We start from the raw sequence: 25,114 nt of genomic DNA, 5'->3' as shown, positions 1-25,114 counted from the left end.
GCTCAGGTCTTGATCTCAGGGTCGTGATTTCAAGCCCCACTTTGGGCTCCATGCTGGGTGTGGAGCTTACATTGAAAAAAAAAAAACAGCAGAGGTCCAATAATTATTTTCAATTTTGTCATTTTATTAATTCCACACATTTCAACATTTTGTCAGGAAAAAAAAAATGTTAAGGAGAAATGTACCCAAGTAACAGCACATTTCATAAAGGAGGCCTGAGTAGCATGTTAAGAAATGCCATAGGAGTTGAAACAGTATTTCTTGGAATGGAACGAGAAGCACTGTGAAAGGAACAGCATTTGAGATGAGGAGTAAAGAATTTGTAGAAAAGGGGGTATTTTTGGCACAAGAAATGGCACCCACTGAACCACAAAGGAAATGATGATGGGTATTTGGAGAATGGGAGTCATCCTGCAGCAGCTGTGTGGGTGTCATGGGAGATAAGGCTGGAGAGAAGGAAGGCCAGATGTGGAAGGTTGAAGGAACTAGGACCAAGAACCCTTGGGCGGGAGGGGAGAGTGACCCAGATCAGTGGGAACGTTAGAACAGTGGACATCAAACACCTGTAAAGGGGAGACACCGGGAGGCCAGAGGGCCTCTCTGGAGGTGCTAAAAGCCATTGCAGAGGGAGAGAGGGATGGGTTTGGACAGCTGAGAAGATGTGAGAGGTCGTAGCTAACCTGGGACCCAAATCTGGACATCTGGGATATGGTGGCATGAAAAACCAAAATGAGGAAGCAACCAGGAGCAGGTATGAGACCCGGCTGTGTCAGTCACAAGCTAGCTAAGCTAGAGAGAACAAAGATCAGCATTTGATGACAATATCCAGATGCAGTTGTAGATGGTGTGCCCATGAAAAAGTGCAAAGCTAGGATGTTACAGGCACTTTAGGATGAATTCCTGAACAAAGTACCTATTGAAAATTCCCTCCACATGGGGTTTGATTTTGCCCCCAGTTTCCAGCCATAGAAACTCTACATGGTATAATTCTCAAGAGCAGCAGCAGAGGGCAGCAACTGTAAGTGCTTGGAATATTCTTCCAAGGCGCTGAGAGGAACTGGAGATTTTCCCTTCACCAAGAGTAGGTATTTCCTGGTGCTGGAGAAGAGAAGGCTGGCCCTGGCTTGCCAGGTAAACCACAGATCCATCTTCTTGCAGGTAGAAATGCTGAGCAAGGCAACAGGGACTTCTTTATTCCCTCAAGTAAAAAGAATAACAGCTAAATTCATTGAGTGCCTACTATTTTAAAAGCTATGTGTATATTATACCATTTAATTATCTTAACAACCTGAAGAACTTGGTATTATTATTACTACCATCTACATTTTATAGGAAATGAGTTCAAGTGGATACAACTTGTAAATGATTGATATCTGGTTCCAGAGTCCACATACTTAAACATTACATTGTGTTACCTCTCCAGGAAGTGGTATTGTTAGTAGAGTATGTGTGTGTGTGCGTGTGCATATGTGTGTGTGCATGTGTGCTTTTCGATGCATAGAGAGTTTTTGTTAGCTGTTTATGTGTAGGGTAAGATGGATGACTTGTAGTTGTTTTTTTTTTTTTTTTTCTACCAGGATGCTACAAGGCAGAAACGAGATACTTTGGCTTAGGGAGCAGAGCCACTTAAAATGTGGTCTCGTGGCTACTGCTGGTCCTTGTTATGGGTCTGCAGCAAGGGAAGTACAGAAACTCGGAGCAAGCATTTAGATACTCGTATAGCAGCTTGAATGTAATTTTATGCCTCTTGAATCTAATAATAAAAATTGGGGACTCATATTTTGTAGGTCTTTCATTTTCTAGTAATTTCTATTTATTATATTTGAGAAAAGTTAAGTCCATGACAGATTGGAATTTTTATTTTTAAAAAGCTGGTTCTGGGGCACCGGGGTGGCTCAGCTGGTTAAGCATCCAACCCTTAATTTTGGTTCAGGTCATGATCTCAGGGTTGTGAGAACAAGGCCTACATTGGGCTCTCTGTGCTGGGTGTGGAACCTGCTTGAGATTCTCTCTCTCCTTCTCCCTCTGCTTAAAGCTTAAGGAACAAGATCTTCTTCACTTCTTGGCCAAATCATGGCCATGAGTACAGGAAAAGCACATATGAAAAAACAGATGGAGTATGGAATAATTTTTTGAAAACCTGTTCTTATAAATTGCAGAAGCATGTACATTTGATTCAACAAAGGATTCTGAGATCCATGTAACCATCCAGGCTTCCACTTCAATTTATTCCTAGTCACTTAGCTTTAAAAAATAAATAAATAAATAAATAAACCTGACTTTTCATTGAAAGATGAGCCTTTGGCCTCCCTCCAGCTTTGGCATCAAAAAGTAGCTATTTGGGAATGTAGGGAAAAAAGTTTTAGAAGTGACTTTTCTCAGAGAAAAACAAAAATCAAACAGAAAAAGAACTTCCCACGGCATAAGTAAGATTTAAAAATAGGAGTGGAGTTTGTTAGGGTAAAGGAGAAGAAAAATGGGGAAATAAAGGGGAAAATGCTTAGCTCTCTCTCCTGTGTCCTTAGCAGCACACAAACAGGGTCGATATCCGTCTGTATAATATGATTTGCCAGGAAGCGTTTCTCAGTTCCCCCCAAATCTTTTCTCCCCTGCATTTTTTTTTAGATTTTTTTAAGGTAATATCTACATTTGACGTGGGGTTCGAACTCACAGCCTCAGGATCAAGAGTCGCTCACTCCTCCAATGGAGCCGGCAGGGGGTTCCCTGCTCTGCACCTAAATGCCATTCTTTTTTTTTTTTTTTTAAGATTTTATTTATTTATTCATGAGAGACACAGAGAGAGAGAGAGGCAGAGACATGGGCAGAGGGAGAAACAGGCTCCATGCAGGGAGCCCAACATGGGACTTGATCCCGGGTCTCCGGGATCAGGCCCTGGGCAGCGGCACTAAACCTCTGAACCACCCAGGCTGCCCTCTTAATGCCATTCTTGAGTTAAGATTCTTCCTACCATGAGAGAGCAAGGAGCCCTGGGAGGTCAATGCATGAAACCAAATCCATCATTTGTATCTTGGTTTGTAGGAGTTTACCAGGCCCATCCAGAGAGCGGGATTTGAAAGAAGAGCTAGATGGGATCTGGGGTGTTGCAAGCGTTCATTCTTCTCCAGCAAACAGTCTGAGTCACCGTTATGTGCCAAGCACTGGGAACACATGTCCCTACCCTCAAGGAGCTTACCATCTACTGAAAGAGACACAAATGAATCCAGAAAATGACACAGATGCAGGATGCTTTAATGCATCCACGAGGTGGTATGGAAGGGTCAGAGGAGAATGCATTCACAGTGGGAGGGAGGGAAGGAGGGGCAGCAGTGGTCAGAATGGCTAATGGGAAGGTGGTTGGATCATACTGGTGACTGTGAGAACGTGGGTCTTTCCTCAGAGTGAAGTGGGGAGTTGTCAGCTGAGGCACAGTGACACGATCTGACTTGTATTTTATTTTTTATTTTTTTTAAATTTTTTTAAAATTTTTATTTATTTATGATAGTCACAGAGAGAGAGAGAGAGGCAGAGACACAGGCAGAGGGAGAAGCAGGCTCCATGCACAGGGAGCCCAACGTGGGATTCGATCCCGGGTCTCCAGGATCGCGCCCTGGGCCAAAGGCAGGCGCCAAACCGCTGCGCCACCCAGGGATCCCTGACTTGTATTTTATTAAACACACACACACACACACACACACACACACACACACATTTGCTGCTATGTTGAGAATAGACTTCAGAGGGGGTAGAAACAGGAATATCTGTTAAGACCCATTGCAGAAATTCAAACAATGGATTGTATTAACCACATGCTTAGCTTCCACGAATTTCATGTGTAAACATCTTCCCTACATGTGTGTGCCAGACACACCTCGTTCTGGACAACCCATGCCATGATCCTGAACAAGCAACTTAATTCTGTTTTACCCATAAACAGCGATCTTGATGATTATTGTACTTATACCTAGAAGGCTGTCATGATGGATCAAATGAGTTAAACTGAATAGAGTATTTAGAACAGTAGCTGCTGCATATAAATAAACCATAAGCACTAGATCATGTTAGTCAATATTTTTAATCTTCCTTTCCTGTTACTTTCCTTTTTTAAATTGTCTTATCTGGATTAAGGAAAGGAGGATATGTCCGTTCCCGGATGAGGATAGCTGAAGTCAAGTCTTTAAGGAGTGACGTAAATCAAAAGTCAAGTGTGGCAGCAGCTGAGAACCTGGAAGTTAGTTCTAGGTGGGTTAGAGTGGGGAAAGCTCCTGTAGGGATGTCACAGGGTCATCAGAAATACAGCCTTGCTCGCAGGTAGGTGTAGCCACAAGACTAAATCCTAGGCCAAAGGAGGGGACAGGGACAGTATGTGTGAAATTTTGGGTCATGTCCTTAAAGAGAAGCGACATGTGGGCACCTGGGTGGTTCAATCGGTGAGGTATCTGCCTTCGGCTCAGGTCATGATCCCAGGGTCCTGGGATCAAGCCCCATGTCAGGCTCCTTGATCGGCAGAGAGTCTGCTTCTCCCTCTCCCTCTGCCTCTGTCTGCTTGCTATCTCTCTCTCTTTCTCTCATGCTCTCTCTCTCTCTCATGTTCGCTCTCAAATAAATAAATAAATCTTTAAAAAAAAAACAATTCAAACAGAGATGTGAACAGGCATAAAGGTGCCAATTTCACATCTGTAAAAAGGTGCAGCTGCAGAGAAGAGACTTAGCAGTATCTACTCCCATCCTCTAATTTTGAGTGCTTTTACTCTCCGAGTCCTGTTAAGTTATTCTGCATCCAGTCCTCTCTCCATCTGTGTGAAGCCTTCACTCTCTTCTTCGTTGCACCCATATGCAAGCCATTTTACCATCACCCGATCCCTCCAAAATGTCTGAAACTCAATCCAATCGTTCAGCTCTTACACTTGACCCAATTATCCTAAATTTCAAATCAGAGGCAACTCGATGCTGGTCTCTCCAAGGACTCTCTCCACACACACCCCTCCTCTATGTCCTCAACATTATCCTGGATTGGATTCTCCTGCTGTGTAGTTCCCAGGAGGACCCTGAAACCATTTTCTGAGCACAGAGGCAGCTCATCCAATGTAAGTTTACTCTTTCTCCCTCTTCCCACAAACATTTATTAAGCTCTTTTTCTTTGCTGGGCGATCATACCGGAGACCAGCCAAAACAAGTGCAAAGACCAGTTGTCATGTGGCACAGGTGTTTGGAGGCTCACTTCTATCTGTAGGATCCAGGACAAAATGTGTGATGCAGGGAAGGGGAAGGGAGTATGTGCAAACTTTTCTGCATGGGCTTGGAGTAGGATGTTTACACAATATGAAGAATTCGTCTAATGTTACACAGGTGAGTGATAGGTAGCCATAAAGGAAAGATAACTCAGGATTTAGGACATTTCCAGAAATCAACATGCTAGTATCCCTCAACATTATCTTTTTTTATAAAATAAATTGTATTGCTGACCTGGGCTCAAATTAATGTTCTTTTGGTTTATCAAGCAAGTCCAATGGGAAGCCAGAGGGATCTGATTATTTTTATCAAACAATACAGAGCCAAATTTTGCAAAGAGCCCTCTTGGCTTTGGATCACTGTGCGCTTTCTCCTCGGATATGGTCTCTCAAATGCCACATGGAGCTTTGTGTGTCCTGGCCCTTCTCATTGCCACATCAATGGCAGATTCTTAATACTGATTAGATGAGTGAAGGTATAAGATAAAGGTAGGAGTGCATCAGACATTACTGGTATTTCACAGTGTAACCTGCCCTCTCTCCAGATGTTGGTTTGGCTACTACATCCATCATTTGCCATCTGCATTACTCTTGGCAAATTGCTTATGAGCGTTGGATATGTGAGAGGTTTAACAAGAGCTAGGCTGGTTGTAATAATTACATGAAGGCACTGTCACACTTCTCATGCTTTCCTGACTGAACAGAGCTCAATTTTCTGCCAACTCGCCATGGACAAAGCTCTTGCCCCCTACCTCTGGCCCCTTCTAAATTCATATTTCTAGACAATCATTATATAGAGAGACACCCCTCCCTGTGATGCCAAACTCACTTCTATACAAGTCCTGCTTCTGACCTAGCAGCCCTGAGTGCCATGCCCCCTGCTGGTGTTTGGGTAGCTGTCTGGATTCCCTCTTTCATCCATCTCATCCATCTGCAGATGGCAGGGCCCACTTGCCACTGCCCTCTGAAATTGTCTGTCTTCCATCAATCCCACATAGACCAATCAAGGCAAGGCAAGCACCGCCCCCCAAAAAAGACTTTGTGAAAAAAGGGATGAGAGGCAGAGAAACCTTGCCAACCTCTCTGCTCTCCCTACACCTGCTCCTCCAAATGGGTGCCATATTGAAAAAGAACTGATCAATCAGGTATCGTTCTGGCAAAATCGATAAGCTGCTTTTTTAAGGGGTATTTGTTCTTTGGGATGGGTAAATCACTAACCAGTGGGGTGATGTTTCAGGTGCAAACAATAGCAATGGAAGAGAGAAATTTGGGCATCAAGCAGTCCCAGGACCCTCAAGCCGTACCAACTGGACCAGTTTATTTCACCATAAGGCAGGTTCTATTGATCCTAGAATTATACAATGAGCTTGTTGCCTAAGTAACCTTGAAAAGATGTCTTATGATGCACCTGTTATGCCAAAAGGTGGAAGAAGTTGTCTTGGAGGTTACTCTGTCTCATCAGGGTTTAACAATAGAAGTCAGAACATCCTCCCTAGTGACAAACAAGGTGATTCAAAAACCCAACCAAAAACTTGAACAGCACACAAAAATTCCTTCAGTCATAAAGGCAGTAGGAAGTTCAAGAATTAGTGTGTGGAATCTGCGCACCTCGAATGCTTTCCTGTATCCCTGAGAATTTCTAGGTGGCAGGATGAGCCTAAAGACCTGGTGCCCAGAGTACTAGTCTCAGCAGCAGCAAGGGAAGAAAACATAAAAGAGAATAAAAGCCACCTGCTGGATCAGAACACCAAATAAAAAGCATGGCCCTCATTTTTAGCCAGCTGCTCTGAGTCTCCCCAGTTCAAGCTGAGAAAAGGCTGGGGGTTGGGAAACTGTGCAGCTCACTGGCTGTGGGTGGCCCCTTACCTGCACATCACCTTTGGGAGAGGGATGTTCTCTAAAAATGGGGTGGGCAGGAAAGCCTGGGTGGCTCATCGGTTGAGCATCTGCCTTCGGCTCAGGTCGTGATCCTGGGGTCCTGGGATGGAGTCCTGCATCGGACCCCCTGCTCCGTGAGGAGCCTGCTTCTCCTTCTGCCTATGTCTCTGCCTCTCTGTCATGAACAAATAAATAAAATCTTAAAAAAAAAAAAAAGAAAAGAAATGGGGTAGGCAGTGGGCATCTCATTCGAAGGTGGGACACCGGTGTGTGCAACACAACATCCAGGCTAAGCTGTCCCCAAGGTGACCCAGGCCACAGCTGGGAAGTTCCTAGTTTCCTTCCATTTGTAGTTTTTCTTTTTTCTTCTTTATTTACTTGAGAGAGAGAGATATCTCTGTCTCTCTGCAAGAGAGAGCATGAACGGAGAGGAGAGAAGCAGACTCCCGGCTGAGCAGGGAGCCTAATGTGGGGCTAGATCCCAGGACCCCAGGATCATGACCTGAGCTGAAAGCAGATGCTTAACTGACTGAGCCACCCAGGCGCCACCACCTGCCTCCCCCCATTTTTGTTTTTTTTCTTTCTGAAGGAATTCCTAGGCATGGCAGGTTTATATTGCATTTACACAGTATTATTCATACAATGTCACCTTGAAACAGTTTACTGTCTACCCTTGGCCCTCTAATCTTATTACTTAAGTGTTAGCAAGCAGGGCATGGGAGGGAGCGGAATACCAAACTATTTTGTTTTCTGGGAAGAAGAGAGGGAGCATACGGAAAAAAAATAAATAAATTAAGCGTCTGGCTAAGGAAACGCCTGACCTGTTCCCTTTCTCCACCCTGACCCATTCTACTTGTTTTTCACACAGACAGGCTCCACAGAGATTAATCACAGGCTGATTGTTGTACACTTCTTGCAGAGCCAAGAAAAAAAAAAACTAAAAGGAGGCATTAGAAAACCGGGTAGCTGGCTAGAAGCAGAAGGACTGAGATGCCCATGAATGTGGGGGAACCGGGTTGAACGGGAAAGCAGTCTGCTCTCCAGATAGACTGGTGAGCGCCTGACGTTAGGGCACGCTAAGAATACAAACCACTGCAGTGGCTTTCTTTTTGGCATCTGTTCGCCTGAGTATATCAGCCTCTTTTAGGTTTGACTCCTATTTGTTAGCACTGGGGAAAAAAAAAAAAAAGGACCATTCCTATTTGTTAGCACTGGAAAAACACAAAATTGACCAGTTCACAATATTTTTGCCCATCCCAGAGAGAGTCAAATCAATTTTAGCAATTCTAAGCCGAAGACCAGTTCTGACCTTTTAAAGCCCTTAGAATCTGAAATGTATTTTTCTGCTAGAAAAGATTTTAGGAGACTATCAGCTGGCTCTTGAAGAAAGAAAGGAATTATTAATGCAGTTTCTGTTCTGGAGTGAGGCAATTGAAGCAGAGAACATCCCAGGAATTAATTTTCCTGAAGCCCTGTAGCCAGTTACGGGTGGGGAGTTAGAGTCCAAGCCTCCCCCTTTGGCAGGGTTCCGTCTTACATCCTGTGGTCTCCTCGGCTGATGAGCAATCATGATGCATTACAAGCAATCCGCTCCTCCTGTGCTGGAAGAGGCGGTGGGGAACAAACAGGTGGTTCCTCCCCAGGCTGCCGAAGTCTGCAAAGGGAACGGGGCGAGTGCTTCTTGAAGCCTGGCTGTCCGTTAGCATCACCTGAAGACCTGTGACTGCACCCCTGGCACATGAGTCAAATCAGAGCCTCGAGGGGTGAAGCCAGGGCCTCTCTAGTTTGTGCAAGCTCCTAGGTGAGGCTGAGAGCCACTCTTCTAGAACTCTGAGGTTCTAGAAGGGTGGGATGAGGTGGGGGGATGGTAGATGGAAGAGAGACTTGTCTGGAGCCATGCCCACACTCACACTCACCTGGAGGGCTTGCTGGACCCAACCCCAGTGTTTCTGATTTGCAGATCTGGGGATCTGCAAGGGTTTGTATTCCTGCGGAGCTCAGGACAATTCTCTGATAACCGCTGACCTAGAGGTAACTCCCCCCCCCCCTTTTTTTTAAATTATATTTAAATTCAGTTAATTAACATATAGGGTATCATTAGTTCCAGAGGTAGAGTTCAGTGATTTATCAGCTGTATATCACACCCAGTGTTCATCACATCACGTGCCCTCCTTCATGCCCATCACCTAGTTACCCCATCTGGACACCCCCCTCGCCTCCAGCCACCCTCAGTTTGTTTCCTAGAATTAAGAGTCTCCTATGATTTGTCTCCCTAGAGGCAACTTTTCAGACTATGCTTGTCTGTCCCAAGCCTGAGACTGTCACCCCTGGAGAGGACTTGGTGTGCACAGGTGGACAAAGAGGGGAGTTCTGACTAAGAACCCGGGTAAAAATGATTACAGAGCGTGTAACTCCTGTTGCAGTTGTGCTATTTCTCAGGTGTCCTGGAGCTGGAAAAAGTTGCCAACTAGCAACCCAGGATATAAAAACCAGAATTGAAAGTTGATCCTATTTCTTTTCTTAGCTCCAAGTCAAGTCTCTTGAAACTCATATGAGAGCTAGTAGATTTTCAGCAAACAGCTCTAAAAAGGCTTTACATGGTCTATTATCAGGCCTTACGGCAAGCCAGCAACCCAGAGTGAGGAAAGCAGCATGCCAGGAGATTTGGGCCTGTTTGACCTCTGTGGGGCTTGTCCTGACTCCTTCACTTCACCTTATAGGGTAATTGCCAGGACCTCAGCCACAGAATGAGGTCTGAGAACAATTTGCTCTCAGAGGAAAGGCAGCAGTGCAATGAAAACACACAGGGTGTGGCAGTTCCACAGTTCTCCGAATATAACCACCAGTCTCTGCTGCTCCCTGGATTCTGTGTCTTCGAGACGTACCAAGCCTAAGCGAGGTCCACAATGGAAGGAATGGTGTGCGAGTCCATAAAACCCCAACAGAGGGGGCAGTGGAATAGAATTTACGCATGCATGGGTGATGTCGATAAGGCAGGGGGAGAGGGTTATGTGATGATGCAGGAGAGACATTAGGGTTTGAAGTCGACGACCAAGAAAGAATTCTTGAGACATCTTTGGTGGAAAAGGTGGTTTTATTAAAGCACCAGGACATGACTCATGAGCAGAAAGAGCGGCACCGGGGTCATGAGGGGTGGCCCATTCTATACTTTCAAGTTGGGAGGGGGTTAGTTACGGAGAGTGTAGGTCTCTAAAGGAAGTTTGGAAGTCAGGTTTCCAGGACCTTGAGGGATTTAGCTGTTGTTGGGGAAAGGTTATTTATTACTGCTAATAAAATCTGAGTCATGAGACCCTCTAGTCATGAGACCCTATTGGTAGGTCACCTGCTTGGGGGATGATTGCCAACATGTATTTTGGTGGGTAGAGGTAAAGGAAGTTTCCTTTATTAAAAAAAATATATATTTATTTATTTATTCATGAGAAACACAGAGAGAGACAGGCAGAGGGAGAAACAGTCTCTATGCAGGGAGCCTGATGTGGGACTTGATCCCAGGACTCCGGGATCACATCCTGGGCCAAAGGCACATGCTCAACTGCTGAGCCACCCAGGCATTCCGGTAAAGGAAATTTCCAAAGGATTTTTTATGTGTTAAAGTAGACTTCTAAAAAATAAAAATAAAAATAAAATAATAAAGTAGACTTCTAGGATCCTGGGAATTGGGCTAAGACTGCCTTTTAAGAGTCTTTAGCAAAACATCAACATTGAGGCAGCTGAACTCCCAGAGGTCACTCTTCCTGTTTTAAGGACTTGTCAATGGCTGTAGGTAGTAAGGAAATTTAATTTTTCTTTTTTTTTTTTTTTAAGATTTTATCTATTCATTCATGAGAGACACACACAGAGAGGCAGAGACACAGGCAAAGCCTGAGGTGGGACTCGATCCCAGAACCCTGGGATCAGGCCTAAGCCGGAGGCAGATGCTCAACCACTGGGCCACCCAGGCACCTGGAAACTTAATTTTCCCTTTGCCTTTGTTTCTCACGTCGAGTGATGGCCATTCCAGAGAAGTGGCTATTAATTACTGTGTAGAAAGGAGAAAATTGAACAGAATCTCCAATGAGCTTGTAAGTTCAGAGCCGCGCTTCACCAAACCAAAGATCCCTTCCATGAAATTCTAATGTATGCAGCGGCGTGGCATTACCTTCACACTCTAGGGAGCAACAAAATCTTGGGGGAATTGCCAACAGAATCACCTCCCTGTGCAGGACCCTACTGATGGGATTTGGACAAACCCATGGAGGCCAGCTACTCAAATGTGGGAGACCCTGAGACTCTTAAACCCAGATTTTGGGGTTCCCGGATGACTCAGTTGATTAAGTGCCCACCTTCAGCTCAGGTCATGATACTGTGGTCCCGGGATGGAGCCCCGCATCCGGCTCCCTGCTTGGATGGGAGTCTGCTTCTCGCTCTCCCTCTCCCCTTCTCTCTCTCTCTCTCTCTGCCTGTCAAATACATGAATAAAATCTTAAGAAATAATGAAAATAAATAAACCTGAGATTTTCAGTGATTCCCTAGTGGGGAGAGACAAGAATTTGGGTACTGCAGGTCATGAAGGCCCCTTTGGCAAGTGTCTGACATGGCGCCCTGGCGCAGTCTGCGGCCAAGGCAACGCTTCCCCTTGACTTCTCTAGTGGCACAAACGGAGGCTCTCGGGGAATCTGTCTGCCTGGGGCTGAAGGTTTCACGATGAGGCTGTTCTCTGGACCAACTTCTGTCCTCTACAATCTGAATTGCTCCAGAGTCCGTGGATCAAGGGAAGTACTTTAAAGCACACAGGTACACCACATGGCGTTGACTTTCAGGGGATTTAACTTAATCTGAACGTGTCACTTGTGAAGAGGGTTTTTCCAAGCCCTTTAGCTGGGTCAAGGACACCAACACACCAGTTAAAGAAAGTACAAGGAGGCTTTAGCACAGACTTTGGGGGTGGTTTGTGACAGGACTTGAATTGTTTCACAAGCCCTGGCCCAATTTCCGCAAAGCTTTCAACATTGAGGATGAAAGGCATTCCAGGGCTGAAAAGGATTCTATCCTCAGGAGTGCTGGGACCGCCAGGGGTAAGGCCAGCTCTGGGCTGACTTCTGACAGGCTTAGGAGAGAGCCCTTTCATGCCACTTAACACTCTGTGTGAACAGCCGCCCCCTAGAAAGGATATCATCTTTCCCCATAAAGAAATACAGACCTGTCATTTTGCTTTTAGGTTCTCTAGAACGAAAGGGCTCTGAACAGTGGCAAAGAGGCAAATGAGAGTAGACGTCCCCAAAATGTCAGGCCTGCTGACCTGATCAGGGAAGAGAGATGGGGAGGAGGGAGCTGGTGTTGCAGCTCTATTACCTGGGGAACTTAAAAAAAAAATTTTTTTTTTTAAATTTTGGTAAAATATCCGAAACACAAAATTTACTGGTGTAACCATGCTTAAGTATATGGTTCAATGGCACTTGGTGCGTTCACACGATCGTACAACCATCACCACCATCTGTCTCCCGTCTTAACATTTTTTAATTAGAATTTGAATGTAGATTTCTTTTTCTAAAGCCATTAAAATGAATGAGGTAAAAAAAAAATGAATGAGGTCAATCTTATAGGCTGATGTGGAAAGATGTTAAAAATACATTTAAGAGGAAGAGCCAGACACCGAGCAGTGAGTATGGTAGAAATCATGTTTGTGTGTACCCTTGGGGAGGGAATACAGATTGTGGGTGGGGGTTACCTCAGATCGTAGGGACAGCCTGGTGGGCACTGTCTTTGGAAGCTGAGGAGGGGTGAGAGAACTGTATTTGCACACACACACACAAAAAGGCTACAGGACAGATTCCTAAGCGGAGGGTGTGCCCCAGGGGCTCAGGAAGGAAATGGGAGACAAGGTAAAAAAAAAAAAAAAAAAAAAAAGGCAGATGTTGAATCCTTGAAGACTTCAGGTTTGGGGGAGTCCCAAATAGGAAGACCAACGAGAAAGGAGGGTGGGATCCAAGATACACTTGGGCTCTGGTGCTCATTTAACACAGAGGTTGGTATTGAAAATTCTGCAGCCAATGCCAACAGTCTGATAGCTCTGATCAGCTCTAGAAGCGAATTAGCCAGAATTTTTAAGATTCCTGTAAGAATTCCTCCTTCATTCCTTCTCATCTGCTATCCTCCTTCTCCTCCTCCTCTTCCTCTTCCTCCTCCCACCCTCCTCCAAGCTGTTCTCAGAGCACAGATCAGCCCTGCCAGCCACAGAGGAGCTGTATTCCGGATACAGTTACTTGTCTCCAGAACCTTCCATATCTTAAGTGCATAGGTCTGGTCTTATATCTGTTTTCTCCATCCTCTGCTTTTACCCTGAGCATGAACCACCAGGAGCATGCTCCTGCCCTCCCTTCTCTCTGCTGCCCCTCCTCCTCTTCTCTCCCCATCGCTTCCCTCCCACTTACTTCCTCAGTGATCCATACAGTGTGAGCACTTCACAGCCAGATTGATGCACAGCTGTTCTTTCCAGGCCAGCTCTCTCTTCCATTTCATGGCAGCAACCTGCACGTCAAGTGCAGACTCAGCCTAGCATATTGAGGAGTGCCTGATTGACTTCTCCAGGCTCTCCTGTTAGGTCCCATGTCCAAGACAAGCAGCTCAGAAGCTTAGAGGGACAGTGGGGGCTCTGGTCTTGCTACCCCACCCCCACCCCTGCCTCTTGTTGTCTCACTGGCTGTCATGCTTTCCTGGTCCTGGAGTCTGAGGAGTCTGGAGTGATTCCTCATTCTGAAGGCAGCCTCAAATAGCCTTTCTGATTTAGACCCCTCAGTGCTCCCTAAAAGGGCATTAGTGACTTGGAGCTCAAGACTGAGGACTGCCCAGCACCTTGTGGGCTGTGGACATGTTCACATCAGCGGCAGCCACACAGGCCCTTTTAGGGTCCCTCCTTCCTGATGGCTCAGAGACAAAGGGGCATGCGGGTTGCAATTCTGGGATGGAGCCCCATCAGTGTACCAATCGTTGACCAAGAAAGGAATTAATCTAGAACTGCCCAAGAAGGGATCCGAAAAGTTTTGTTGTCTTTCATTTTCACGTGTGGCGAAAAAGAGAGGGTTTGGTTTGATGCAAGGTGATCAGACGTGTGTAAAAGTAGGAGAGGGAGGTGTTCCCATAATTAGGATGCCATTTTAGAGGAAGTCCAGCAACGAGCTCAGATACGGGGAGCACAGCTTCTCAAGTCGTGGTTGGCCTCTAGTTATGCTACAAAGCTGTTGTAGTTCAAGTCATCTCTCAAGAGATCTAACCAGCAGATGGAGACGCCAAAAGCAGAACTGGAGGAAGCCTGAACTTGAATGAACAAGGCAAAGGATTTTGAATATTTTGCATCAGCTTTTGTGTAGAGGTTTTGGCCTCAGGAGGCTGTACGGCTGTCGATCTGGTTGTGACTTGGCCCAAACTCTCTGAAGTGGCGTCTTTTTCATCGTTGTCTTGGGCAGCCTTCCAGCTGGCAGGCCCCATCGCTGCCAAGTGCACCTGCCTAGGAATATCTGGGCAGAGGGATCTTTTCTGCTTAGGCAAGATTAAGGTAGGTGTGGGTTAATAAAATGGGAGCCTACTATGTAGAATGAAGCGAAATGATTTTTCCCCATTTCTATACAGAATTCTGCATACTTTGTGTATGGCTGTTACTCATTTTCATAACAATTGTTGCAGTCAGTTTATTTTTTCAGACTGAACCACCCAGACTTGCCACAACATGTGCTAAAAATGCACAAGTTAAAAGAAGCAGGAGAGAAGAGAAACAGGAAAATGGTGCTATGCATCTGTGTGTGGTGGCGGGTGTGGGGAGAGGTAGACGGGCACAGGTGGACACGCAGGTTTCTCTTCCTTTGACCAGTGAACAATCTGGAGGGCTTGCAATACGACTGCATCTGTTCTTTTAAAGCAAAAATTGAGAGGCTGAAAGCACTGCTAATCATATCCTGTGATTTCATAGGAGGCAGGATAATCCCTGGTTTACAAAACAAGAAATGGGCTTGAATGGAAGGAAATCAACATCATAGCGAGATTCCAAATCTGTGGAGGCACAAATGGTTGTTTCTGAGTTGAAAAATGTACCTAAGTGCTAAGGAGAGTGCAGTCTCCTGTCAGGGTGGGTTGTCAGGGCAGTCTGGCACTCGGAGGACTAGACCCCATCGCAACCATCCCTTGTGTTTGGGCAGGTGGTACTTGTGGCTTTGACAATGCACTCACCCTGACGGCCTTCTTCAGAACAGCTCCTGGATGGACAAGTGTCCTAAGATGTGAGTGTTACACGAGCACAGTGATAATCCGTGTAGATGCAGGGCTCTGCTTTATTCTCTTAATGGACGGATCACGTTCTGAATTCATTAACGTCAGGACCTGCTCATCAAGGGGTGACTAACGAGAAGGCAGCTTTGTACAATAATGTCTAATTCTTAACTGTTTTTAAGTGATGGGAAAGCACAGCCCAGAGGAAGTGTGTATTTGCGGAGAGTTGGAAAGACAGCAGAGGATGGGAAGTCCAGCTCATCTGCGAGCAATCTCATGTCATGCAAATCTGAAATTAGGCTGAGCTCCATCCAAGATGATGGCCCTTGGACGTTGACAATGGAGTCAGCAAAGATGCTCTTGTGAACAAGTGAGCCTGCTAGAGGGTCTTTCAGAGCTTAGTGTGAGGTATGAGGTTAAGATATTAAAAGAATAGAGAATTCTAGAATTCTAAAGTCTATATTGACATCTTGTCTGGATGAAGCTTTCACACACACACATACGCCCCCTCCCAAGTTAGGTGGCCTCTCCCCTCCATTTCCACATTTCCAAAATGAGATTTTGAACCAGATCGCTCTAAAGAACCTCCAGTTTTTTGAAGATTCAGTGAATCTTCAGGACAGTTGATTCCCACTGTTTAGTTCCATGCATGCTGACACATGGACAGCCTCCCTCTATACCACACACACACACACACACACACACACATCAGATGCACCACCATCATTCTCACCCCCATTCTTGCTTTGGATCCCACAGACTGGTCAGGTACCTAACTCATGAGCTAGAGCACCTGGCTCTAATAAACAGGAAAACAGCTGGAATTGTATCTTCTCTTCAATCTTTATTTGCTGCTTCCATTTCTTTATCCCACCAATGCAAATTGGGGAGGACAGCAAAAGGCCACATGTAAGGTGGCACCCACCAGCTGGTTGAGCAATGCCAACCACAGTCCCCTGAGCATCACAGAGGTAACAGTGGGCATCAGCTCCTGGGTCTGGAGCTCAGACTGCATGGCCTCAGGGCCCAGTAGGGAAGGTCACCTCCCACAGTAGGTTTGGCCTTAAAAACACTAAAAACAGTTGCATTCATTGTCTTTTTTTTTCTTTTTTGCTTTAATAATAATAAAAAAAAGAAAACCAAAACCTTCTATAATTTATAAGCTATTTTTTGCTATCTACATTATATATAAAATATAGACTCTGTTTACTTTATAACACACATCTTTTCCCCTTGATAAATAACTCTTTAAAATATCTAGTATACATGCCTTGACTTTTTATATATAAGTTTGGTTTTATACATATACATACATATATATATACTCATGTTTGTAAAACACAATAAATACATACTCGACAATGACAACCAAACAAATGTAATTTTGGTTAAAAGAAAAAGAAAAAGAAAAAGAAGTAGTACTGTAAAAGCACCAGGCAGCAAAAAGAAAGCCATAATTGCTAGAAACTTCTCCCTCCCCTGGGTGAGGCACAGGGCACAATACCAATGAAGTTTCGACGTGTTTGGATGCCTGAAGGAGGAAGAGGGGAGCAAAGTAGCTGGTCAGGTCACTTGCTTTTTTTGTTTTGTTTCTGAACCTGGGATTAGACTAGAATCACAGGTAAGTCATTGCGTTTATAAGGAGAAGTCATGGGGCTCATTCAACAACTTAGCCCTTGTGAGGATGGCTGCAGAGAACAGATCAGGACGGGGAGTGAGAGAAACAGCAGGACACGACCTATGGTTATTCTGCAGGCCCTGCCCACACCAGCCCAGGCGAGCTTTTGATGCTGCACTAAGCGTAGAGCTACTGCATACGACACAGTCTTGTTGAGTCTACTCACTGCTGGTTTAAACAGAAAAAGAGTACAACAGATTTAGGAGTATTCAGTAGTGCAACAGTTCAGTAGCCAGACTGAGAGTGAGATGCTTCAGTGGCTCCCTCCAGGGCTCCAGCAAAGAAGGACTGTGACACGAGGACGAGAAAGGTCAGTACACCACCGCCTTCCACTGCTAACCAATGTGGTCACTCAGGTATGATTCTGGCCTCACCTCCAGACTCCGAGACCACTGAGCCCATCACCTCTGATGGCAGCAGCATGGGAGGCCTTCGCCCCTCCCGTGGGAAGTTCTGGGAGCCTGACTCAGTCAGGCTGTCCCTGAGACTCCGAGCACTGCCACCAGCCTGTTCCTCTGCCCAGGGTAGGGCAGGCCAGGTGGGGCATGCCAGCTGCCTGTCAGGACGCCACGCTGCAGACACAGACAGCTGTCCTGTCACTGCCCTCCTCCCTGTCCTCAAAACTGAAATGTGGGGCTCTGATAACTTCTTAATGAGCTCCCCAGTGTCCTGGCCTCTGCCCTGCAGACTTCAGAGCTTTAATGGCCAAAAAAGGAGGCAGCAGGTGGGGCAGGCATCATAAGCCAGCCAAGGCCTGGATCTGTATCTAGGAGAGGAGTGGGTGGGTGGGGGCACTAAGCAGAGCTGGCCTTAGGAAATCTCAAAGATGGGCATCTAAATGTGTGTCCCTCGTCCTTGCCAAGTACAATACAAACTACAGATAACTGTTCCCATTACAGTCTCCAGGGGACACCAAAACCAGCTAGCTTCTGAGTACATTCAAGACATAACTGAGTTGCTAAAAAACGCGGGAGCTCAGGGAATACAGCCGGTTGCAGGTCTGAGTCCTAATCTCGACGCCTCCACCAACTTAGCCATGGGACTTCAGACAAGTCACTTCACCTCTCTGCCTCCCTAACCCATCTGAGAGCTCTGAAGGTGCCATGTACAGCAGGATGGGACCTGCAATGAGGGGCTTCCAGGCCTGGTTCTAACCCTAAGGGACGTGTTGACCTCCGCCATCAGTCTCTGGGATGAAAAATAAAGGGTGTGAAGACACTAGGCTCAGAAGTCCCTTCGGATGCAACCGGAGCTACTTTCTCCCTGGGATGTCTCCCCAGCATGCTGAAATTTCCCTCCATACCCACCAGAATAAAAGCGATGCCATCCGAGACCTGCTTTATGACCCAGCTCAAATTCGACAGCTGGGCTAGGGGCTAGGAGACAAGATGAAGAGAGTTGAGAGAGCGCAGAGGTATGAATGCAATGCACAGGTAAAATCGGTGTCACAGACAAATGAAATTTAAAAGCCCCACTCCCTGAGAAGACGTTTTCCTGTATTAGACCACCCAGAGCAAAATCCAAGGCCACCTCTAAGAGCGGGCCAATGATGTCCTGCAAATCCCCAACCCTGCGGTTTGCTGCATCACAATCAAAATCAACTTAGGAAAGTCAATTTTAAAAGACGCTGAGTGCAATTTCCATTTTGGAAAGGGAAGAAGAATCGACTGCTTCTATTTGCAGCTCTATAAGGAACCTTCTAGCAGAACATCAAATGTGGCATCCTGCTCAACAGGAGGGCGCGGATGGCAGGGGAGCTGAGCCCCGTGCAGGTGCATGTCCCGGTCCCAGGCACTGCGAATCACGGATGCTCCACGGGACATGAGAGGAGCGGCTCCCACCCCGCCCCCGGGGGGTTCAATAAGGAGTGAACAAATCTATCTTCTTGGGAGGCTAACGTGGTTTGGAGAAGAAAAGTTTTGGATTCGGGTGACTCCACTTCTGCTTAACAGCTGTGTGACTTGGGGCAAGTTATTCTTCCCAGAAGAACCCCGATTTTCTCATGTGTATCATGGGAATAACAATACCCAATACCACAGGGTGGCATTGGGGGTTAAATGAGATAATTTATCTAAAATACCCTACACACACTGGGTGATCAAGAAATGTGGGCACACAGCGAGTACTGGATGGCTCTCGAAAGGGTCCGGGTAAAGCTCATCTTGAAGTGGAGTCAGCCAAGACTGCCCCTAGAAGGAAGGTCCAGATACACCTGACATACAGATACTTGCCACCAGGTAGGTAAGGAGTATGCGTGGTACCTGCAACGTCTCTCCCATGGAGAGGAGAAGTCATAGAAGAGCTGGCAGTGGTCATGGACTCTTTCTGCAGAAGAAAACTCAAGAGAATCCAAACTTTCCATGTAAGCCCAGATCATTCCAAACACTTGTGAATACCAGGTAAGCACCACTGACCTCCACCCTCTCTGTACCAGTAGCGTGAGCAAACAGTAGCATGAGCCCAAATTTCCAAGACCAGAAGCATCTACACAATGATGGCTGCAAACCAAGCAACAGTGACTAAATATGAAGGCCTTGCAGCGGTACCTCCCTTACATGGGGTCTTTGAAACACAGTAACCAGAGGGGCCTCGTCCTGGGTCAAAGTCACCTGGTGGCACCCAGACCCCACAGCACACCATGAGGTGCTGGGCCTTGCCCCCGTAGGCTTTGTTGAGAGCTTGAGATCGCAGCTTCCCATTGTGGCTACCAATCAAGGCTTTGCAAGTGGTAGTAAAGGGGCAAAAGGCGCACTAAGGAAGTATCTTAATTTCCTAGAATTCTTGCATTTAAAAAATGAACTACCTAGGTCTTCTCTTCCTCTTCTTCCTGCATCTACCTACGACATGCATTTCAGTAGATAAAATTTGAGTATGCTTACTAAAATATTTCTCATGCTTCTTTTAAAGAATATAGTTTCTCTCTATATACCCTAGCCTCAAATGACAATTTTTGTTTTAGACACTGAACATTTATCACAGAACTCAGAGGCCTTTGGAAGAAAAAAACACTTCCCAAATCTTTTGGTTAAGCATAGAAACATATCATCGAAACCTCCGGAATATGCCTACTTATATTACAAACAACTTAGAAAAATGGGACCCACAGAGTCATCTAGTTTCCTTTCCCTTCGTCCTTCATCACAGCCTTGTGGGCTAAATAGAAAAAAAAAAATATTTCTACTGTTTCTACAAAAGTTATTTATCCAGGGGGCTATTTAGGAGAACCTGAAACAAAGCAGCCCACCACATGGCCCTCTGCTCACACTATTATTGAAACTCATTCATTCCACCAAATCTCTAGTTTTGAAATGACACCTGCAAGAGGCAGCACGCTCATCACGAACTCATGACGTTAGGGCCCATAAGGTACCGGGGAGAGTTTCAGCTGGCTAACCTAGCCAGGCTGCAGCAAGGCCCCCAGGAAGTGGGGTGACTTTTTCTGGGAAGGCAACCCCTCCTCCTCTGTGCTAGAAAATGACCAGCAATCCCGTGGTGCTTGTGGACATGCCCACCCTGCACCCAGGGGCAGCCAGGGAGGAGGATGGAGGCTACAACGGACCCTTCTGTTCATTCTCAGATTCTGACTCCTCAGAGCCCGGGGGGGTGGGGGGGAAGGTCCTCATGGCCCCTTAAATTCCCTTCCAGTTCTACCGCCAGTCATCTGAAAGGACTCTGTAACCTCAATTGTGAGCCAAAGACAACTGTTGGACTTCTGTGACCTGGGAACAAAAGCTATGGAGACTTACAAGTCACGGTCTCCACATCCGACCCTGGCGAAGGGCTAACGGGGGATGAAGGACTAAGAAAAGGTTAGTCCCCCACTTTCAAAATGTTTGACTCTGTGTCCCTTTCAAGAAAGGGCTGAATTGCAGTGACACTTGGTGGTGAGCGCCGACGACCGCTTAGGGGTGTGTGTGTGCAGTGTGCGTGTGTGCGCGTGTGTGTAGCTCCAATTCCTCCCTTTGGAACTGCCCCCTCCAAGCCTGCAGGCTACCACCTCCACTAAGAGCTCTCTAAGCAGAGAGGGACAAGACAAGAGACAAAGAAACCAAGGAAAGGAAGACCATGGGTTTTTTTTCCCCCCCACCTTAACATTCTCGGCCCTACATGAAGATACACCTCCGAGGGCTTTAAAACCCCCCATGAGAAACACTGAAAATTATGTTCCTGGTTGTCCTTTTGTTTAATACCTATTCAAAAGCTTGCAGGTGTCAGCATCTTGAAAGCTAAGGTAGGTCAAAGCTAAGGAAAAGAGCCTTGACTTTTTTTTTTTTTTTTTTTCTTAAAGAGAAAAAGATTCTCCCTGCCTGGAACCGAAGGCTTCCCTTTTAAATCCACAAAGCTAGGTGAATCTCCTAAAAGTCCTTTATCGGTTTGGTAGGAGACACAGGTGTCAGAGCCCAAAGCCCGTCCAGGGCGGGCTCACCTTCCTGGGGCCCCCAGCCCAGCCTGCGCGCTGGTGCTCAGACCCCCTCCTGCTGGGCCCCGACCCTGCTGGAGAGCCACGTGAACGGACATTTCAGTGCCCCATCCCCTGCCCTCAGTGCCACCCCACCCGAAGTAGTAGCATAAGGTGGCTCCTTGCAATTTTTGGACTGTTGCCAAATCCCAAGGGCTATTTTATTCTCCGCCTCCTCTGTCTGCAGCCAGAAGGCTGGTGCCCTGCTCCGCTTGCTATTCCTGGCACTCCCTTACCCCATGGCAGGCCAGGCCGAGGGCACCGAACCACTTAGGAAGACGCTCCCCCACCCGCTTCCTATGAGCAACACCAATCGATCAAGATCGCTGTACACTGCGCTACCAAGGGCTTTCTCCTGGAGACATCTGGAGTGGCTTCCTGGACGTCGAGCTCTCTCCTCGGCCCGCTGCACCCCCGCCTCTCCCCAGACCAACAGGCTTCCGTGGACATCCGAGGAGGCGCCTTCTCCTGCCAGGGGCGGGCGCAGGGGGTGGAAAGCCTGCACCCGCTCCGCTTGCCATTGCATGGCAGGGGCCCTCAGCCTGCCAAGGAGGCCGAGGGGTCGGGGCGGATGAGATGGGGGAGACACCAACCCCTCCCTGCTTCCCTTGGCAGCGGGCAGCAGGAGCTGCTAGGCCTCCTCCCCTTCATGCAAACGCCCAGCAGGCCCCCCTGCATCCTGCCCCCCTCCGGGGGGGTGGCCGTTGAGGTTGAGGTTGAGCTCACCCTGCCAGCAGTCTTACTGGGTGCCCCTCACCCATTGTCGGATGCCGCCCCCCACCTCTGCGCCCCGCACAGCCCGGGCCGCCTCTGCAGCAGCCTCCACCCTCTCCGGGCCCCGGGCCCAGGCCTCCGGGCCCCCCGACAGGTGCTAACAGTACAGGGACATCCTGCTGCGGCGCATGGCCTCGCTGATGAGGTAAGCGGGGCTCAGCTCGGGCTCCTCGGTCATGACGGCGATGTTCTGCCACTCGCCGGTCTGGCTGGACCTCTTGATGGTGTCCACCACGCACAGGGCGTACAGGCAGTCGTCGAAGGTGGCGGCCATGGTCAGCGGCCGCCCGTCCCACGTGCGCCGGTCGTCCTGGTCCTGGAAGGCCTGGCGCACGGCCTGCATCATCTTGATGGTGCCGCGCAGGTAGGGCGACGGGATGTCGCTGAAGGCCTTCTCGGGCAGCAGCGCGTTGCTCACGGGCGTGGCGTCCTGCAGCAGCAGCTCCTGCGCCGCCGCGCCGTTGCGCTGCCCGTACAGGTCGGTGCCCGCCGCCAGCAGGCGCCCGGCCGAGCCCACCACCGTCACGTCCTGCTTGAAGTCGCCGGGCACGTTGAAGTTGAGGGTGACCGTGCAGCACACGCCGCCCTCCAGCACCATCTGGAAGGTGCAGAAGTCGTCGCTGGTGATCTGCCGGATGCCCTTGATGTGGTCCGTCTGCTTCACGAAGGTCTTGAGCAGCCCGTGCACCTTGACGGCCTTCTGGCCGGTGAGGAAGGTGAGCAGGTCGATGATGTAGGTGCCCACCGAGTGCAGCCCGCCGCCGCCCATCAGGTCGTCGCAGCTCCAGTTGTACTTCTTGCCCAGCAGGCTGCCGCTGTGCACCTGCACCTCGCACACCTGCAGCTCGCCCACGTAGCCCTCCTCGATGAGCTGCTTCATGCGCACGAAGGCGGGCAGGAAGCGCAGCACGTTGCCCATGATGCTCATGAGCTTGGGGTAGTAGTGCGCGGCCGACATCATGCGGAAGGCGTCCAGCGGCGTGGCCGTGCGGTCGCAGATCACGTTCTTGCCGATGCCTGCGGGCGGGAGGACAAACAGCCGTGAGGGCGCGCGGCGGGGGCACAGCCGGCCTGCAGCCCGGTTGCTCACGCAGCAGGCTCGGGGCCCAGCTTCTACTCATGCTACAGCCTACGTTCCCGTTATTTTATTTGAGTGTTTGTGCACTTATTCATGAGAGACGCAGAGAGAGACACAGGCCCACGGAGAAGCAGGCTCCCTGCAGGGGGCGCGATGCGGGCGGGCTCGATCCCGGGACCCCGGGGTCACCACCTGAGCCCCACGCTCAACCGCTGAGCCACCCAGGCGCCCCATTCGATTTTAAACGCTTCGGTCGATTACTTTGCTATTAAGCCAACTTCATTTATTAACTCATTTTAATATATTTACATAGCCCCTGCTTTGGAGATGTTTTTAAAATTTTACCAGTATAGAATATATATATATTTATATATTATTTATATATATAAAATTCTATATATATATATATAAATATTATACATTATATATTATTTATATATAATTATATACATTTTATATATAAAAATATATAAATATATATTATTTTTACATTATATATTATATATTATATTATATATTATTTATATATAATTATATATTTTTTATATATATAAAATACATAAATATATATTATTTTTATATTACATATTATATTATTTATTTTATATATACAATTATATATATTTATATATAAAATATATAAATATATTATTTTTATATTATATATTATATTATATATTATTCATATATAATTATATATTTATATATAAAGTATATAAATATATATTATTTTATATTATATATTATATATTATATTATATATTATTTATATATAATTATATATATTTATATATAATATACAAATATATATTATTTTTATATTATAGATTATATTATATATTATATATTATTATATTACATTATATATTATTTATATATACTTATATATTTTATATATAAAAATATAACTATATATTATTTTTATATTATATATTATATATTATATTATCTATTATATATTATTTATATATATAATTATATATATTTGATACATATAAAAATATATAAGTATATATTATTTTTATATTATATATTATACATTATATATTATTTATATATAAAATTTTATATATATAAAATATATAATATATATAATAACCTATAATATAGGTTATGTGCCTTTATATATATATTATAGGATATAAAGCACTTCATGTTTCATTTCTATGAGTCTATGACATTTTATTTAATTTAATTTAATTTAATTTAATTTTATTTTATTATTTTATTTTTAAAGATTTTTTATTTATTCATGAGAGACACACACAGAGAGAGGCAGAGAGAGAAGCAGGCTCCATGCAAGGAGCCGGAGGTGGGACTCGATCCCAGGTCTCCAGGATCACACCTTGGGCTGAAGGCAGCGCTAAACCACTGAGCCACCGGGGCTGCCCTATGACATTTTATATACAAACATATTTTACTTCTAAAATACCGATAAAGGGCAGCCCCAGTGGCTCAGTGGCTTAGTGCCACCTTCGAATCAAGTCGTGATCCCGGGGTCCCACATCGGGCTCTCTGCATGGAGCTTGCTTCTCCCTCTGCCTGTGTCTCTCTCATGAATAAATAAAATCTTAAAAAAAAAAACAATAAAATTAAAGTTTAAATATAAAACATAAGGCCTACACAATATCACTTTTTTTCACATATAAAACGTTTTATTAAAAGTGTATTTCCAGATGCCTGGGTGGCTCAGTGGTTGGGTGTCTGCCTCTGGCTCAGGATGTGATCTGGGATCAATTCCCACATCAGGCTCCCCACAG

At 46.2% G+C, this 25,114-nt stretch overlaps 1 protein-coding gene across 2 annotated transcripts in view; it reads right to left on the bottom strand.

The window, feature by feature from the left end:
- Positions 1-16,189: 16,189 nt before the first annotated feature.
- GFOD1 (Gfo/Idh/MocA-like oxidoreductase domain containing 1) overlaps positions 16,190-25,114 on the bottom strand; it is a 113,704-nt gene continuing 104,779 nt past the window's right edge. For both annotated transcript variants that reach the window (XM_077885859.1, XM_077885858.1), the window contains exon 2: positions 16,190-23,293. In XM_077885859.1, coding sequence (XP_077741985.1) covers positions 22,374-23,237 — 864 coding nt within the window. In that variant the 5' untranslated portion in view covers positions 23,238-23,293 and the 3' untranslated portion in view covers positions 16,190-22,373. The remainder of the gene's footprint in view (positions 23,294-25,114) is intronic.

This window comes from Canis aureus, chromosome 37, assembly GCF_053574225.1.
Source record: "Canis aureus isolate CA01 chromosome 37, VMU_Caureus_v.1.0, whole genome shotgun sequence".
Classification (NCBI taxonomy): domain Eukaryota; kingdom Metazoa; phylum Chordata; class Mammalia; order Carnivora; family Canidae; genus Canis; species Canis aureus.
This window is presented reverse-complemented; position numbering and strand designations above follow the sequence as displayed.